General features: G+C 47.4%; 1 protein-coding gene across 1 annotated transcript; it reads right to left on the bottom strand.

Moving 5' to 3' along the window:
• Positions 1–26: 26 nt before the first annotated feature.
• Positions 27–17,652, bottom strand: lamb1b (laminin, beta 1b). Its single transcript, XM_079294236.1, has 33 exons — positions 17,556–17,652; positions 16,959–17,134; positions 15,251–15,386; positions 13,918–13,991; positions 13,284–13,472; positions 13,094–13,157; positions 12,320–12,522; positions 11,871–11,991; positions 11,587–11,775; positions 10,643–10,819; positions 10,142–10,254; positions 9,945–10,024; positions 9,636–9,771; positions 9,395–9,553; positions 9,002–9,135; positions 8,796–8,916; positions 8,483–8,669; positions 8,229–8,372; positions 7,915–8,146; positions 7,666–7,829; positions 6,248–6,472; positions 5,863–6,080; positions 5,038–5,134; positions 3,279–3,648; positions 3,017–3,201; positions 2,509–2,750; positions 2,175–2,381; positions 1,948–2,092; positions 1,656–1,863; positions 1,347–1,488; positions 1,070–1,246; positions 743–902; positions 27–624 (listed from the first exon to the last, which is right to left on the bottom strand). Exons 1-33 carry the CDS (start codon positions 17,587–17,589, stop codon positions 488–490), a joined length of 5,346 nt encoding a protein of 1,781 aa, XP_079150362.1. The 5' UTR covers positions 17,590–17,652; the 3' UTR covers positions 27–487.
• Positions 17,653–18,687: the final 1,035 nt, after the last annotated feature.

Below are 18,687 nucleotides of genomic sequence, written 5' to 3'. Positions count from 1 at the left end.
CCTAAAATAAAAGGCCGATGCTTCAGTTGATTTTCAAATAGAAGTTTAATATTTGTTTGTATGCACAAACAACCATCCACAAATGTTTATCTTTGGGCTTATTCAGTACGTATAAATTGTTTCTATCAAATATGTTCAGTCATATATTTAAATACAAAGGTTTTAATATCTTATAGTTACATCGTTCAATATTCTCTACACATTCTTGGTTTCGAGCACTGAGGTCACATCGGCTTTTAGTGGTTTCCTTTGAGACTCGTTACTTCAATGGTCTTTGGCAGCAGTACACTTATTTCACTTGTTTTGGCACAGCTGGCCAATATACTTTAATGTTAAGTCGTTGGCACTGACAGTGTCAAACATATTACAGTGTTTGGTCCTAAAAGCTATAAAATACTCGGAATTATCTGGGAGCATAATTGAAATGCTATAAAACATTTGGCACCATTAAAATCCTAGCCAGGTGCTCGGCGGTCCAGGGTGATCATCATGCACAGGTGCTGTACAGCGTGACTTTGTAGCTGATCTCCTCCAGGATCCGTCGGACGGTTTGCTCCAACTCCACCAGCTCTGCAGCTTTGGCCTCCAGGATGAGCTGGTTGGCCTCATAAGAACTTTCCAATTCTGAAAACAAAGTAAACTGACTTATGAAAGAAAAACGGGCTGTTTCTGTCATAAATAATCTCATAAAGAAGTCACAGTATAGCATGTAAAGAAACGACTGCAAACATCTGACGGCTACCTCCGAGTCTCTGCAGCTTGCTGCTGCTCTGTGCGAGCAGCTCTTTGGCTTCCTGCCGCAGTTTGTCCGCTCTCCTCCTCGCCTGCAGCACTGACTCCCCTTTATCCTCCAGCAGGTCCTTGACTTCCACTAATTTGTCTTTCACCTCCACGTCAAACTCCTTCACACACACATACACAAACAACAGAGCATTACTGGGAGAACAGCAGCAGAAAATGCGCCTCTCTTCACCTTGTTAGACTGATGAAAAGCGGCCCTCATCACTCAAAATCCAGACTTCAGGTATTTCAGGAGGAATGATGAGTAAACAGTGTGTGTGTGAGTGACCTGCTGGGCCTCCTCTGCGTTCAGTCTGGCCTGGTCGGTGGTCCAGTCGGCCGTCTCCGCCATGCGGTTCACCTCCAGGTTGTTCTGTCTCAGCAGGCCGACCTGCCGCTCGAGCTGAACCAGACGACCCGTGGTGTTACCGAGCTTCAGCTCCGACATGGCCGTCTCCGACTCCACCTGACACACGCGCACATGTTGAAGTCACCGGCTCGGTGTCCGTTATCGGTACACGAAGCTTCCATCAGTCTGAGGAAAGAGGGTTGTGGATTAAACTCACAGAGATCAGCAGGTCCAGGGTTCCCTTCGTGTTGTTCTGGGCCAGTTGGATGGCGTCCATAGCGGTACTCTGAGCACGCTCGGTCTCATCCAGGGCGGCCTTCACCACTTCTGCCGCCTCCTTTATGTTAGACGCCTCCTCGCTGATGGACAGATAGAGTATATGTATTTACAATAACATAACTTTATTCATATATCATGTAGACGAGAGACAATCTAAGAAAACGCAGCATCTCATTTATGTCCGGAGACTGCAAAAACCCACTAAAATGAACCTGTACTCGTATAACCGTGAACATTATTATGTTACCTGGCAGCCTTGGCCTGTTTCAGCAGCGTCTCTGCAGCCTGGATGTCCTCAGCGCTCCGACTGAGGATCGTCTCCACGCTGGTCAGAGATTCGACCTTCTCCCTGATCTCCTTCGTCAGCTCCTGCAGCTTTTCGGTCGAGGTCGGCATCTCCAGAGCCAACACCTCGTTGGCCACCGCCTCAATCACCGAAACATCCGCCGTGTCGTCTGGATAATCGGAAAGAAAACAGAGTTGATACTTTCTTTCCCCCTTTTCAAACTTCAAATTGACTTTTCTTGCGATCTACCCACTGGTGAGCAGGTCTCGTATCTCTTTGATGAGGTTCCGGAGCTGCTGGTTGCTCTGCTGCACTCTCTCTCTGCTCTGGTTGGATTTGACCAGAACCTCCAGAGCGTTCACCTTGGCCTTGTTTGCGCGGTTGTTGGCTTCCCACACCTGACCACAAATAGAATCAGTTAAATCTCACTTCCATCTGAAGTCATTCTACGTGAGTTGAGTTTCTACCGTCTTCACTCACCATCCTGGAGAGCTTGTCCACTTCCTGACTCGCTGCCAGGATCTCGCGGTCCAGGTCTTTGGCTGATTTCAGTCCAGTTTGGGAAGTCGTGACGAGGCCTCCGCATCCGTCTCCGCCGCACTGAGGCGCTCCGTCCTCGCCGACGCAACCCAAACCACCGCAGGGGGAGCCAGAGCAGCCGTCCCCTTCAGCTGCACCACCACATGTCTGCAGAGAAAGAACAGAAAACAAAGTCAGTGTAAGTGAATATTTAATCAGTTTGAGATCAGTCTGTTTGTCGACGATGTTCAGAAACTTTACCGGGAAAAACGGACTCTTTATAAACCTCTCTCACCTTCTCGCCAAGTGGTGACAGGTCGAATGTATTCAGCTCAGAAGACAGTTTGTCCAGCTTCTGCGAGTTCCTCTGGTGCTTGCGGTCAAACTCCTTCTGAGCGCCGCTCAGTTTGTCCTCTGTGGCTTTCCGTACTGTGGCCGATTCCTCCACCGTGCTGCTGGGAGTGCTGGTGGAGGCGTTGGCGCGGAGCTCGGCCGTCGTAGACTGCATGTGTGCGGCTGCAATGGTGTCCATGGCGCCTGAGAAGACACAGAGAAGGGCGTCAGTCGGTCTCAGGGGTAAATGGGGGAATGTCAGCACGAGTACACTATTGTGATGTATCTGATGATACGCCAACCTCTTCAGGAGGTTAAAACTAATTTCTGGAATTGCAGAGAAGACTAATCCGTTGTTCCTCAGACCATGCTTCAGGATGTATGTGAAGCAATATTGCTGATGACACGCTGGCCTCTCTGTTGGTTTAAGGTTTAAAAAGCAGTTTCTCTCCGTCCGTCTGGTTTCTCACCCTGGATGTTGGCGTTCTTGGCATTGTACACCTCCGTTATCAGCTCCTGGACACTCAGCTCCAGCCGGTTGGCCTCGTCGGCCAGCGTGTCCAACTTTGCATCGGTGGCGTTGGCGTCACTTTGGAGAAGGTTCACGGTCTCCTCCGTCGTGTTCAGCTCTCCGTTTACGTAGGACATCACACCGCTGAAAGAAACACGACAGTAATGAACTCAAACAAAAAGGCGTCTGCAGATGTTGTACAGATCTGTTTGTGTACATACGTAATCTGATGCATCAGCTCCTGTATCTGCTCCAGCTTCACTGCTGCAGGGTTGCTCTCTACTATCTCTCTGACAGCTTTGGCGTTCCTCTCCAGGCTGCCGACCAACTCTTTGTATGGCGCCGTCACCCCGCTGGTCTGGAGCTGTGTCACTTGAGCCTCCAGGCGTCGAGTTTGATTGGTCAGCTCGCCGACCACGGTGTCCCAGACGGCGAAGCACTGGTGGCAGGGTTCACAGGCGGGGAACTCCCCCTGATGGCCTCTGGCACATTTGTCACACCGTGGCCCAGACACGCCCTCCACACAGGTGCACTGACCCGTCGCACGGTGGCACTGATCGCTGGAGATTCCCCGAGAGTCGCAGTCACAAGCTGGAAGAGAAAATCTGATTTCAGGAATACAAATAAAGGGTTCAACTATCCCTAATTATGAAAGGATATATGTGCACATCTTAAGGAAATGAATGTGAAACCATGCAATGTATTCCCAGTTGGCTTTCAATTGAATAGTGCAGCATGTCAGCCATCACGGTTGTCAAGGATACTAAGTATTTGTCCTGTACGGTCATATTTACATGATGTACGATGACGTGAGCGTCAAAATGATCACAAATGAACTTCATAAAATAACTTGTTTGACCGAGAGGACTCAGTTATACGAGTGTTTAGGTTTTTACGTCTCCCTCGGGAAATGAGCCATTTGTTCAACCTCCAGCACTCCAGTAAATAAACAGACATGAACGTGACCCAAGTCTCGAGGCCCTCCACAGGGCTGCCCTCCCTCCCCAGAGAAGAGGAGGAGGAGGAGGAGGAGGAGGAGGAGGAGGAGGTTTGGTGTAAGGCAGAAAGAAGGAATGCGAGGTTGGAGAGGCTTCCACCATCAGTGCTGCTGTGTGTTGTGTGATTTACGAAGCAGAAAGGGAGGGTTGGGTTTGAAGTTTTGCATTATCATGATGAAATATTACACCTGTTTTTAAAAGCACTTTAGGGTCAGAACAAGCACGGTGATTATCCTTAAATCACACCACGCAGACATCATTCTAACCTCTGAAATATGAATATGGACATAACAACCTCTCAGCTGTGGCTTTATTACCAACACTCTCTCACATAACGACGCATTACTCCCACACTTTCCTCAGTGCGTGTATCATCTGTGCAGATGGAAAGCGAAGTCCAGCTGGTTTAGCAGCTTGAGAGACCTTTCGGGAATACAGCAGCCATAATTCCTGAGTCCTCTGGGCGGTGGTGCGTGACGAAAATGGGAGTTCTGGAGAACATCTGGTTCCCATGAGCTGGGAATGAGAGGTCATTCCCAGCTCCCCTCCCTCTCTAGTCCTCGAAGGATGAGAAGCTACTGTGAGGCGCACATTTCTGCAGAGGTACTATCCAGGACTCAAGGCCGTTTTAAACATAGTCGCTCTATGTTAGGTCAATTATCTTGATCATAAAAACAAGGGAACCGAGGAGTTCTTTTACTGCCAAACGGCGGCATGTTATTGGCTGGCCAGGTCTCTTACCTGACCTCAGCCAAACTGCTAATATGTTTCACATACTGAGGACCAGAGGACGTCAGAAAGCTCCCAAAAAAAGCAGGAAGTGAACGTGGCTGCTGTCCAGGCCTGGCAGAGCTTTGCGAAGGAAAACACAGATAACTTGAAACAAAATATTTAAATCGCCGCGAACTGAGCTGGCCACTAGAGGGCAGTGTAACAAGCTTCACGTAGCTTCACGTTAATACTCGGTTTTCTTGTTACCCACCGTGACATTTCACCTCTGGATCCCCCCAGAAGAGCTCTCTGCATTCTCGACACGTCTTGCCACCAAAACCGGGTTTGCACAAACACCGTCCTGTGATCTTCAGGAACAGCAAACACACAAAGAACATCAGGTCAACGAAATATGATCAGACAGTAGACGTGCAAGAGGGTGGATTACGTGTCTGAAATAGCTGAACTTTAAGACAAATGCAGTTTGTTTCATGTCTTTTCTTTGACGTGCGGACACAATGGACCTTTGTAGTTTGATACAACTTGCTCCTCTCAGAGAAAAGTGTATTCAGTTATTCCACAGTGTATTCTGAAACTTCCTTCCTCTGATGGAGAGCAGCCAGTAAACACAGAAACCCAAATATTTGTGTGTGTGTGTGTGTGTGTGTGTGCGCACTATTCCGTTCTTTATGTGCATGTTCCCATGCATCCACATACACAGTTGTGAGTTTGAGTTAAACAGAGCTGCAGAGAGAAGCTATTCCCAAACAGCTGGAGGCCATACATCACAAAAGCAACACAAACACGGGCCTCGGTGATTCGATGGGTTGGTCACAGTGACTTACTGCAGCCCTGGAGCTTTACTCTCACTGAGAATTGTTTGGCGGAAAAAACGTCCCACATTGTGGAAGGAAAACTCACTCAACAATCCGTTTGTGCGGCGCAGCGTTGGGATTCAGTGCAGCTATACATCATAACGTGGGAGAGCAAAATCGGAGCAGCTGCTGCGACGCTAACGCAGGAAATGATGCAGACAGATGTTGGATGTTTGGCGAGTGGCTGCTGCTCTTGGATTCCATCACAGCGTCTGACTCACCTCGTCGCAGGAGGATCCGTAGGAGTGGACGGGGTCGCAGTCGCAGCGCTGGCAGCCCGTCCCGCCGGCGACGTTCCACGTGTCGGCGGCACAGGCGTCGCAGTTCTGACCGACCACGTTGGGCAGGCAGGGACACTGGCCGCTGTGCTGGTCACACTGGCACTCATCGGGGGACGAACAGGCCCGAGGTGCTGTGCCCACAAAGTGACACATGCACTCTGCACAGAGGAGGGAACGTTTGATTTGTTCGTGTGAGTATTCATTGTATTAAAAGAAACACACTGTGAGATGAGATTGATGCGACAGCCCAACTGATGCTGGATGTTTGAGGATGCTAGACATGTACGCATACATACAGTGGTGTCACATCAGCAGCTGTACTCACTCCAGCAGCTCTGAGTGGCAGCGTCGCCGTAATAACCCTGTTTGCAGTGCTGACACCCGTAGCCCTCGGTGTGGTCCAGGCATTTGAGACAGGCGCCCGTCCGAGAGTCACAGGACCCCGGGTCGTGCATGTCGATGTTGCTGTTGCACTGGCAGGGCATGCAGCGCCCACCGGGCACCAAAGGGTTCCCGAAATAACCGGGGGCACACTCATCACACCTGGCACCTGGATGAGGAAAGGAAACAGGAAGAGAATTCATGTTTTTTAAGTTCAGAGTAGGGCTGGGCGATATGGCCTAAAAAAAAAATCTCCGATTTTTTTACAAAAAATCCGATTCACGATTTAAATCGATTTTTTCCCCCACAAATTTTTGCAGATGACAGAAGCTGTTGAAAACATTTTTTTATTTTATTTTGTGATGATTTTCCCTCGTAGGTTGATAAAAATAAAGTGCAAACAAAACCTGAACATTGTAGAAAGGTGCCTGTAGTATACAAAAAGTATTTGGTCACTATTTTGTTTCCCTGAATCATTTAAATATAAAATTAAATTAAACATAACATTAAATGGCATTAAATAGTAGCCTTCCATTGTAAACAACTGTGCAAATGTAACTTTTTACACTAAGCTTTTCTAACTGAATACACTGATACAAACACAGCATGAAATAAAATGTATGTGACCCTTTAACATTCACATTTTCAAAAGTGCAACATCTGATCTAACATCAACATAACATATTTTGCACAGTAAATAAGTGCATGTAAACAAAATCAAGTGCATTCACAACATAACCAACAGTATTAAACAGTAGTGCATGTTTTTTCTAAATATTTTTTGCCAGGAAGACGGCATCGCTTGTGCTCCCGCGGTCCTGCTCCCTGCTCAGGGCGCAACGCTTCTCCCACTCGGCGGCATGCCTCTGTTTGAGGTGCTGCATTAAATTTGTTGTGCTGCTTGATTTTGTAGCAATAGCTTTTAGACAGACCTTACATCGTGGTGCTGTTTGTTCGGTGTCAGATGACATGAACCCGAACCATTTTCAGACCACCGAAGACACATTCTTCCCTCTCTTAAGAACGAGAGCTTCACTGCTGGCCGCCATTGTTTTCGTTTGTAAACAATGCGCGCGCACTCTACTACGGGAACCCAACGGGGGGAGGGGTGGGGGCGATTTTCTCGATTTTCAATAAAACACATCGCCTTAAAGCACACATTCGAATTAATCGATTAAATCGATTTATCGCCCAGCCCTAGTTCAGAGGGCTAATTAGAGGAGTGTTTGGGTTTCTAACATGTGAAGACGCGATGACATGAACTGTAACGTGAAGCTTTGAGCTGCTTACATGAAAACAAATCTGCTATTACTAATTATGGTCTGTGTGTGTGTGTGTGTGTGTGTGTGTGTGTTTGTATACCTTTGTAGCCAGGGCTGCACACACACACCAGCTGGTTAGTGGCAGCCAGAAGGTAACAGCTGTCAGAGAACTGGCGTCCACTGCGCGGCCCATCGGGGCACATACAGGGACGGCAGTGGCCACCTGAACCCAGCTCTGGGTCACCATGGTAACCGCCCAGACACCTGGAAGCAAAGGAACAGGTAAAGTAGACAGACTCTCAGATCCCGCGGTTATGATCCCTCTTGGTTTAGCTTCCTGGTGCCGAACCTCTCACAGTGGTGTCCGGTGGTGAAGTCTCCGCAGCCCTGACACTCTCCAGTCTGAGGGTGGCAGTGCTCGCTGTGGCCGTTACAATGGCACGCTCTGCACTGAGGGAAGCCCCAGAAGCCCGGCAGGCAGTGGGAACACTGGCGCCCCGTGGCCCCCGGCACACACTCGCACTGGCCCGTCGCCTCGTGGCAGAAGGCGCTGACGGAGCCCAGAGGGTCACAATCGCAAGCTGAGGGTGAGATTATAATCATTACACTTCCTGTTACGGAGTTAAATCAGCATCAAACCGCACGGTCGAGCCTGAAACTTACGTTTGCAGCCGGCGGGGCTGAACAGGAACGTGGCGGGGGCACAGTGCTCACAGTTCCTGCCGACAACGTTGTGTCGACACCGGCACTGACCTCCACTGGGCTCACACACAGCGCTGAGTGCACCCTGAGGGTCACACTGGCATGCTGGGAGACAACACAAGGGAGAGAAAAGTGAGATTTACGAGCAAAATGACCTGATGGTAAACAAACGAAAATGTCTCTACAAACACACATGCGCACATAAACCGACGTACCCATGGCTCCTTTGTGCAGCAGAGCAGAGATGCTGAAGATGTAGTCGTTACAGATGTCGGTCAACGGGCTTTTCACGACGCTCTGGCTGCTCTCCAGACACCGGTAGCGCTGGAACGTATCCCACGCTCCGTCACCGTCGATCCCATGGAACATGTCCAGCTCCCTGACCCGGGGTATCAGCACCAACTACGAAGAGAGGAAGAGGAGGAGGAGGAGGAGGACAAGGGGTCAGTCTTATCTTTCAACAGTAAGGAAGACCAACAAGGAAAATCTTTCTGTCCTTTAAGATCAGTGACCCTTCAACCAACGTACAGAGTCGATGAGCGTGTACGGGCTCTGGACGCGGCTGACTGACGAGTAGAGCGGCAGAGTGAGACGGATCGTGTAGTTCAGTCCTTTCTCGAAACACACCGGCCTCACCAGCAACACGTGTCTGAAACACAACAGAGAGTCGTGTGTGTGTGTGTGTGTGTGTGTGTGGTGAACGTCTCGCTCGTGAAGTTAGGTCATGTTCTTACCTGGATCCAGGTGGAAGGGAGCTGGACTGGTCGTCGTCACTCTGGATGGAGTTGCCGCAGTGAGCGGAGTAGTTTGGAGGGTTGAAGACGGGACGCTGCACTCGGACGTTCACCTGCTCCCACTGCTCTGGCAGCTGCAAACACAGACAGACACACATATCTCCCCGTGTAAAAGTTGTCAGACTTTATTTAGAATCGACAATCTGCTCGCTGATGGTCTCCTTTACTTATCTAGGTCATATCGAGGCATCAGCATTAAATATAGACTGTTTCATAACCAGTTAGCAGTTCCTTGGAGTAACTTTAATAAATTAAATCAACATCACCAATTAAAACAAATGTGTATGAAGCGTTGTTGTCGTTCTTACCATCCAGACAGATGATGTGCATTACCTGTGGCTCGTAGCGGATAAGGATGTCGTAGTCCATGGACTGTGGGACGTTGTTGACCGTGAACTCTAAGTAGGCTCCTTCTGGAACATTAACAAAGCCCATACCGGTCCACGTAGGACTGCGATCCAGAGGATAAGGCCTCGGTACCACCGTCACACCCTGACAGAGATTAAAGAGATCAACGAAGCTGTGGTTCACATGTTTCGGTCAACACATGGGCCGGTACTGTAAACACACTTACGGGTCCATGCTCGGCGTCCTCTGCCTCGTAGGTGTAGTGATCCAGAGCGATGACGTAGAAGCCGGACTCGACTCGATCGCAGCGTCTTCCGAACATGTGCTCCCTGCACAGACACTGACCCGAGTGAGGGTCACAGCTGTGGAGGGAGAGATTTGGCAGATATTATCTCAGTACATATAATTTAACACATTTTTCATAAATGTACAATAGAACTGTTTGAGTGGATATGTTTTGTAGTGAAATGTGACACCTGTTGGGCATCCTCTAAACTTAGATAATGAATTAGTAAAAGTGATCTTTAAAACATACTTATTGTTGACGGCCCCGCCCTGATCACAGTCACATGATCTGCAGCCGTCCATGTCATTGGACAGACCCCAGTGCTGCGGCTACACGGAGAATAATGTAAAAAACAGACCTTTGTTTACACACACACACACACACACACACACACACACACACACGTACAAATGTGTATTTTAATTGAGGCGGTTGTGTTTGCGCACCAGACACTCGTCGCAATTATGTCCGTCAACGAGGCGTTTGCAGAAGCACCGTCCCGTCTCCGAATCACAGGAGTTCCCTCCAGACTGAGTGCCCAGCGGGTTACAGGTACAAGCTGCCAAAACACACACAACCCAACAATGTAGCTTCAGATTCACCTGCGTCAGTCTGTCCGACTGTTCATCCACACTGTGCACGTTTGTGTCAGCGTTGTTATTTCAAGTTCTCCAGCAAAATGCACTTTTAATCTCTATTTCTGATATTACAGAGAAATACAAGTCATTGAAGTAACTATGAAACAAACCTTCCACCTAACAATTGCAGTAAATTACGTTTTTATAGTGATGGAAATGAAGGTATTTCTTAATGGTAAAATGCAAAATGTGAATAACTTGTTTGGCTTGTGCAAAAGGATGAGAACGGAGATATTCAAAAGGCAATATAATCTTAAAACGTGGGGCATAATAAGGGCCTCGACAGAAGCCCAACATATCGAGACGTACGCAGGCAGCCGTGAGGCCCCTGTCCCAGTCCGTGGTGTCCCTGTCTGCAGTGGTCGCAGCGCTCCCCCTCCACGTTGGCTTTGCATCGACACTGGCCTGAGATCAGACCGGCCGCCACGTTGGTGTGCGAGTCACACAGGCCGCCCTGCAGAGACCCGGCCGGGTCACAGCTGCACTCTGTGGAGACGTGAAAAATGACATTTGGGAAATCGTGCGGACACGTGAATGCAAGGGAGACAAATACAAGGGAGAGAAATATAACAAATTTCATGGCAGCCTGTCAATATTTCTTGTGTGCAACAATTACAATTTTGGTCTGAAGGAGGCACTGGAGGAAATGTCAAAGAGTGTCCAAAAACTGAACGGGCGTGCTCACGAAATGAAATGGAAATCTGCCCGCGAGATTATATTCATTGTGTAAAAGAGGAACAGTTTAGCCCAATTGATGACGCAACAAAAAAGGCTGCAGCCTCAAAAATTCAAATTTCAAGTCTATCTGCTCAGTAAATGCTGAAATGACGGGATTTCCTTCCATGACGTGCAACAGATAAACGGCGTGGAAACGTTGTAGTAGCATCGCATCAGCAGTTAGTTATCTGTGAGTGAGAATGGACAAGAGCTGCAACAACAGTGTGTGATTTAAAAGATGAGTGTCATGGGGCGGGAAAGAGAGAGGGGGAGGAACAGAGAGAGGGGGAGGCTGCGTTTCATTTCACAGCACTATTTCCAGTTGTACCCAGCACTCAGTCGGCAATTACAATCACCACGTAACAACAGCTACTTTCTGCAGAGCCAGGTGGCGCTCGTCTGAGGGAGACACATGTCCCGGAGGAGGACACATGCATTCTGACAGTTCATCTAATGAGTAGAGAGCGTGGTCGTAAAGAGGACCAGCGAGTGCAGAACTCTCAGAAGGGTTCAGCGTTGCGGCAGCGGTGACTCACGCTCGCAGACGTTGGGGTCCCTCAGGTCGCGGTTCGGGTGCTGGTGGTAGAAGGGCGCACACTGCTCGCACTGCCGGCCCACCGTGTTGTGTCGACAGTCGTCGCACACGCCTCCGCTCGTGTTGCCGGTCGTCGTGTACATGGCCAGGTCGAAGTGGCACGATGTGGAGTGCTGGTTACACTCACACTCTGAGGAACAAAAGTCACAGTTACTGCTGGGGTGTGTTTCTGGTCAAAATGTGCATTTTGAGAAGTGAACTCTACGCTCGTGTTTGTGTTCGTACTCTTGCAGGCGTGGCTGTTTCGGCCCTCGGCGGGTTTCCAAGGCAAATCGTGGTAAAAGTCCTGACAGTGCTCACAGTTCAGTCCCTCGGTGTTGTGATTACACACACAGCGGCCATGGACCTACACACAAAATAAATCAACTTCATCCGTAGTACCAGAAGATTACCTCACACAAGCTCCATTTAGTGAGATGGACTCGACTGATGAAGATCATGTGATGTGATCGAAAGCTCTAGAACAGCTACTAGATGGACCACGTGGTGAGATCTTTTCCGATCTGATAAAAGGCTACAGAACATGTTTGTGATTATGATTTATTGCTATTTAGTGGCTGTTCTGGAGCTTTCAATCATGTCACACGATCTTCATCAACAGATGAAGAGTTACAGGTATAACATGAAACAGTAGATGTTAAATTTCCATCCTGTGGGTGTGTGTTTGGATGTACCATGCCCTCAGCGCTGGTCGGCGCTCCGTCGATCGGGGCGCATTCGGAGGCGTGACCGTAGCAGAAGCAGTTCCCGCGTACAACCATGTCGTAGAGCGAGTAATAGTACTTCTCCGTCACTTCCTCGCGGGAGTCGAGCAGGTTGTCGCCCAACGTGTGGAGCCTCAAGAACTTCACCCGGAGGTTAGTGATCTTCAGCATGTCTGCACGCGCACACACACACGCACACACACACACACACACACACACACACACACACACACAGGAAATTAAGAGTGTTGGGTATATCACATCGTTTTACAGATTCATTTTCCCTTTTCCCCCACCTCAAAGACGCCGCCTTTGTTCCTCACACACCCACAGTATTCACCACATACTTAACATGAGGCCTCTGCATGTGTGTGTGAGTGTGTGTGTGTCTCAGTCTGGATGTAGGCGAGTGCACGAAGGCCAAGTCGCTCCAACATGTGAAATTCCACGCAGCGCTCCTCCCGTCTGCACTGGAAATCCCCTCAATATGGTGATGTGGTTATCTAACATAACTCCCTCATTTCTCTCCATCATTTGGGTTTGATTGAATGAATGAATTTATCTTCTCAGACTCCAAATCAATCAATCTGAGAAGTGCAATGACTACATGCAACCTGTGATGACAGACCACTGACTTTATAGACATTTTAAGAGGCCAAAGGTCAAAAACGTTTGCCTCTAATCTATACAATGCCAACAACACAACAATAAAAGGTTTTAAAGGCAATTTAAGGATCAGCTTACTCTGTATCTTCAGGCTGTAGGGGTCCTCAATCTTAAAGATGGGGTCCAGCGCCCGAAATATCACCTAAAAGAGTAAAAAAACGGTTTAAAGTTTGTATTGAAAGTGACTTTTGTGAGCGGCTATTTCTCCTTAAAAGACATTCAATAGAAAACAATACTATAAATACTAACAATACACTTGAATACTCACTTCTCCCTCTGTGGACGGTTCGATGTCGGAGTAACGGGAGTCGCAGATGATTTCATCCACTTTGGCCATCGGCCCGGAGGACACGCCGGGGAAGGACGACTCGCAGTCGTAGGCGAAGTAACGATAAACCTGCCACGTTTTCCCAAAGTCCATGGAGCGCTCGATCACCATCGCAGCCGGCCGAAACGTCTGTCAACAGAGACGGACGGGAATTTGGATGAAGTGCATTTTCTAGATAAACTGTGAATATCTAATACTTTTCATTTGGATACCACAATAATACGACAACTTGAATATACGTTCCTGACGTTCCTGACAGGCTGGTGGCTTTTAGACGTGTTTTTCTGCCATCTAATCCCAAAGCAGGATGGGACAGGAAGCACACGGAGAGTGTGTGTTTTGATTATGATGTAGAATTACAGGCACAAAACCAGCTGGCCGGCGTCGGCCATGTGAAAGCATTTTACTGCACACCCTCAAACTCATCCCTCCTTCCTCTCTTCCCACCGTCCCCCAGAGACCACAACGGTTCCCCACATTCCTCAACAACAGCTGTCCGACACTGTGTTTATCTCCGTGGGTACGAGAGTGTATAACGTGTGTGTGTGTGTGTGTGTGTGTGAGAGACAGGCACCTTAAAGGTCATGATAAGGTGTGTGAAGTGAAACTCGGCCTCCAGGTCAAGCTGGATGGTCACATTCTCCACACCTGCAGGTAAGAAGAAACAGGAAATTAACAATTAAACCTCTTTCTCCACCGACGACACACCCCAGACGGACTTTCTCACACACTTAAACACAGTTTATTCTCAATGTTCACAGATTCTTTCTGCACATGTTTATGCAGCCGAGGCTTTTTGAGCGTTGAGCGAATCTAATCAATCTGCGGTTCTGGGTTGTGTTGCAGCAGCTACTCCTAAATTCTTCACGACGTTTATGTGTAAACGTGGTTTTAATCTAGTTATTTACGTTTAAAACTGGGTTCTCCTTTTCTATCGCAAAATGTGTAGATTGCAACTGTTTATATCACATATCAAGGCCAAGAGGGAGCTGGAGGACGACTGCCAGGGAATTAGGAAATCCCAAGCAAAGCCATTGTGTGCCTGCAGCTTCCTGCTGTTTCTCAGCCATCTGCACTTCTGGCCGCCGCTCCCTCCATGACTCACACCTCGGACAGATTCCCACCACTCGGAGGGAGACGGTGTGCGGCATGAATGAGGGAGCAAAGAGGGAAGCTGTCGTCATACTGGAGCTGGACTTTCTCACCGTAACGGGATTTCTTCCAGGGCTCAAAATGAAGGCTGTGACGATTGTTGTGTGTGCTATTAATCAGGCAGAACAGATGTTACAGATGTCCCGTTAGACACCCCAGAGCAGTTTGTCTGAAACCTATTGATATTTTTAAGAGTCGTCTTAAAAACATCTTGTAATTCAATCGTAATAATTTCAGACACTTTCAGCTTTTTTTAATGGAAAGATTTGCTTCATTTTGGCCATTTTTCTGCAACAAGTACATCTACTTTTGATACTTTAAGTACATTTTCCTCATGACACTTACATACTTTTGTAACATTTTCAATGCAGGACTTGGGAGTATTTTTACAATTTTTACAATACTTTTAAAGTATCTGAATACTTCGTCCACCACCGAGTTCTCCGAACCTCCACCGTCTCATTACACACTTCCTCCCCTCCCTGTGTGTTCAAGTGATGACACGCGTTTCTCACCCGCACACCTGTTCTCCCCCAGCACACCTGTAAGCCCCGCCCCCTGTCCCTGCTGCAGTGAGAGTCTGTGTGATGTCCTGTCTAGTCATTACTGAGCTCAGTTCCCACGAGAAGAGCCTCGGTCGGAGCTCACACGCTACGCTGCTCGTCATTCATCTCAAGAGAACAGGAGTTCTGTCTCTGGAATTCAACAGCAAAACGCACTCTTTTCCTTCTGTTGGTTATTGTTTTGTCTCTCACCGTTCTCAGACTGCCACCAGGTCTTGAGGCGGTTGTGGGCGAAGGTGGTGACCAAGTTTTCGATGGCGTGGCTGACTTGGTTGCTGTCCTCGTCGAACACCTGCCTGGAGTCGCACACAAAACATTTCTTCTCCTCCTGAGGGGCACAGAGAGGGATAAAGGGTCAGTTTGGGAATTATCAGTGAACGCAACACAAAGATTTTCCCCAGTTTGTTTCGGACGAGCAAATGTCCCACATCTTAAGAGAGGTTTTCCCTGTTTCAGCAGCTTAAAGCCTCAATGAGTGTTCAACAGTCACATGTGGGTGTATAGTCTGTGATGTGAGCAATGGCTCGGACACACTTAAAGTATCGCAGCATGTGAATAAACAAGAAGAGTTTCTCAATTTCGCCGAGCTCCTGCCAGCCGTGTTTAAATGTGAGCGTCGTGTCTCTTCACAGTGTTTGTCGGAGAAAGGTCTTGTACTCGAGGCTCACCCCCCCCCCCCCCCCCTGCACCGCCATGCAGCTCATACTTGAGGACTGTGCTCATCCTCAGGAAGCTCGGCAAAAAGGCCCCGCAGTGTCATTTCATAAGGACACCATTCACACAGCGGACTCGCCATGAGGCTGTTTGATAATAAAAAGGAGAACCCCCCCCCCACACACCCCGGCCCACATGCACACAGCGAAGCGATTGTGAGGCCACACAGCGCTTTTATTGTGGAGAGGAATGTCTGAACTCACACTCCACAAGACAGCGCGCAGACACTGTACATGTGCACGCTCCCACGCATCATGTGCACGCTCCCACACATGATGGAGAGCTGAATCTCTCAGCCAGCTCATTGATTAGGAGACGGATTGAGATGATCAGTCTCCATCAGTAGATCTAAAATGTGAGAGTTTGCTGCTTTTTCTTCTTCTTATTGGACAGTTATCTGAATATATTTTAGGGTTTTCGTCAACAAACAAACAATCTCAAGACGCCATCTTGTTCTTTTTTTAAAGACGATGACGAAATGTTGCACTGACGCTCTCGTGAGTTTAAAATGCTGTCGTTCGTGATATTTACACTCGGCGCAACAGGACGTCTGTACTGCTGGGTTCTGATATTGTTTACATATTTCAGACATTTAAAGGAGGCCACAGATACAGACGTACAGAAGCAAACCTAAACATCTATCTACAATATGAAACCAGAACTAAACGTCAGATTCTATTATATTATATATGTACAGGTTTGTGGTACACAGCACACATAAATGTTTTCTGTGTACAAATGTGATTTTGTGTGCATACATTTCGATAATCTGCACAGTATACGGTTTGCTATGACTGACAGTGAAAGTGAATGCACATTTGCATATTTTGGACGTCTCATGACTGATTTACCTGAAACTGAGGGAAAGAAACTGCTCTCACGGGACGGATGCTATCTTCAGTTTCGAGGCCAGTTATACAATGTATTCTAAAGTTTATATGTCAGATGGAATCACATGCAACTGTTTCATAACTTCAACTTTGTGGGTTATTTATAAGTGTTTTTTTTATATATAACTAAAGTGTGTCTCCTTGCTTGCACTCACAGCCACAAAAGAGACAAAAACCAAAGAACATTCTCGCTCTGTGTCGCTTCAAAGCAGCTTCTGTATCAAACAGCAGAGAAAGTTCAAGGCCCTGAGTTAATTGAGTTTGTTTCCCAAGCAGCAGCATCCACCTTTTCTTACCTCCAGGTGTCCGACGATGCAGAAGCGCTCCGGATGCTTCAGGCCGCAGGTGGAGGTGACGGAGAGCTTGTGCGTGCGGCCGATCAGCAGGCCACCTGTGGCCGGGTAGCAGCTGCCCTCGGTGCAGACATCCGGGGAGTCCGGCAGCTGCTGCGCCCTGACGGGGCTCCACAGGGCTGCAGGGAGGAGAAGAGCCGTCAGTGACAGTCCTGAATCCCCAAAATAAAAACTAGAAATCCACCCACAAATCAGCACAGCGGGTCTCCTTTTGCTTTCAAGAATAAAAACCAGAAGCAGAGCATGTTTGCGTTCAGTTTAAATTGAAATCACATGGATTCTCTCAGGATTGAGCAATACAATTGAATTGTCAAACTCCTGCAGCAGCTCTGCCCTTTCTCAACTTACAAAACACTCAAAGTTCTGGTGAAAACAACACATGACTAATGGTTTACAGATGGCTTTCATTACACGCGTTGCTGGTGTCGTGAGAACCAAAGTGTCCTGACAGCACCTCAGAAAGTTTGTACATTACCTTTAACTAACTTTAAAGGGTTAGGGTTATTTAACTAACTTTATAAAATAAAAACATAAACTCACCCAAAGTTGTTATAAAGAGGATTATGAGCGACATTTCCAAGTGCGGAACATTGACAGGACGTCCTGGAGATGATGTTGATGCGTCCTGCAGCTGGGAGAGAGGGAGGGAGTGTGAGTATGAAGTTAGAGGAGGTTTTTCTTGTAAAAGTCAAAAGGCTGCCCTATGGTGTGTGGAAAGGGCCAATCCCAGGATCACCCTGCGTATGAAGTGTGAACAGTGCCACAGACAACCTATTGAAGAGCACATCTGTATTTAACCTTCCTTTATGTTTGCCGAAAATATGGACCGTGCAGAATTATTCAGATGTTTTCGTAAAAAGGAAAAGGTGAAATTGAAAGCATATTTATTGCCTCTACACGGCTCTCAACATGGCGATGGCTGAGCCGGCGGCTCGCAGCTAACAGCGCAAGCTACGGCAGCAATGCTGACGGAGCTAACGGTGTTTAGCCGGATGCTACGCTTCCGCAGCAGCTCAGAGAAACTCGGATTAACAAACTATAAGCAGGGAGCGCTCAGGTGGACATCACTCCACTATATCTTTACAACACTATTTGTTTGTTTCTAAATCAATGCTCTTAATATTGTATAAAGACTCTTTAAGCACAAAAGTATTAGCTTCTAAATATAGCCACAAAACCAAAAGTGACCATTATGCAGGATGGCCTATTTCAGAATAAAGTGTATTATATTATAATAATTGATGCATTAATGTGTTCATTGCTTTAATTTTTAGCTGGTAATTTTAATTACGTTATATAATTTTAGGCATCGATAAAGTTTGATCTCCTACATTGAGATTTATTTGTTATATTTTGGATTATTAATCTTCTATTCAGAGACAACAGTATACACAGTTACATTCTTAAACACAAACAGATAAATATCTTTGGGTTGGTGCAAATCTTTTTTCATTTTGGAGATTTTAATTTGCTAAATATATGACAACACTGCCTCCCTGTGTTCATAATGAGGAACTACAGCTTCAAACACCCACAACTCACTTGTCTCTTCATTTCACTCTTATTCTTCACTTTTTTCTCCTTCTGCAGTCGTACAGAAACACAAAGTCTGTTGTTGTTGTTGTTATTATTATCAACCAATCACGGACAAGAATTTGCTGATAATGGGCCT

Source organism: Melanostigma gelatinosum (genome assembly GCF_949748355.1).
Source record: "Melanostigma gelatinosum genome assembly, chromosome: 22".
Classification (NCBI taxonomy): domain Eukaryota; kingdom Metazoa; phylum Chordata; class Actinopteri; order Perciformes; family Zoarcidae; genus Melanostigma; species Melanostigma gelatinosum.
This window is presented reverse-complemented; position numbering and strand designations above follow the sequence as displayed.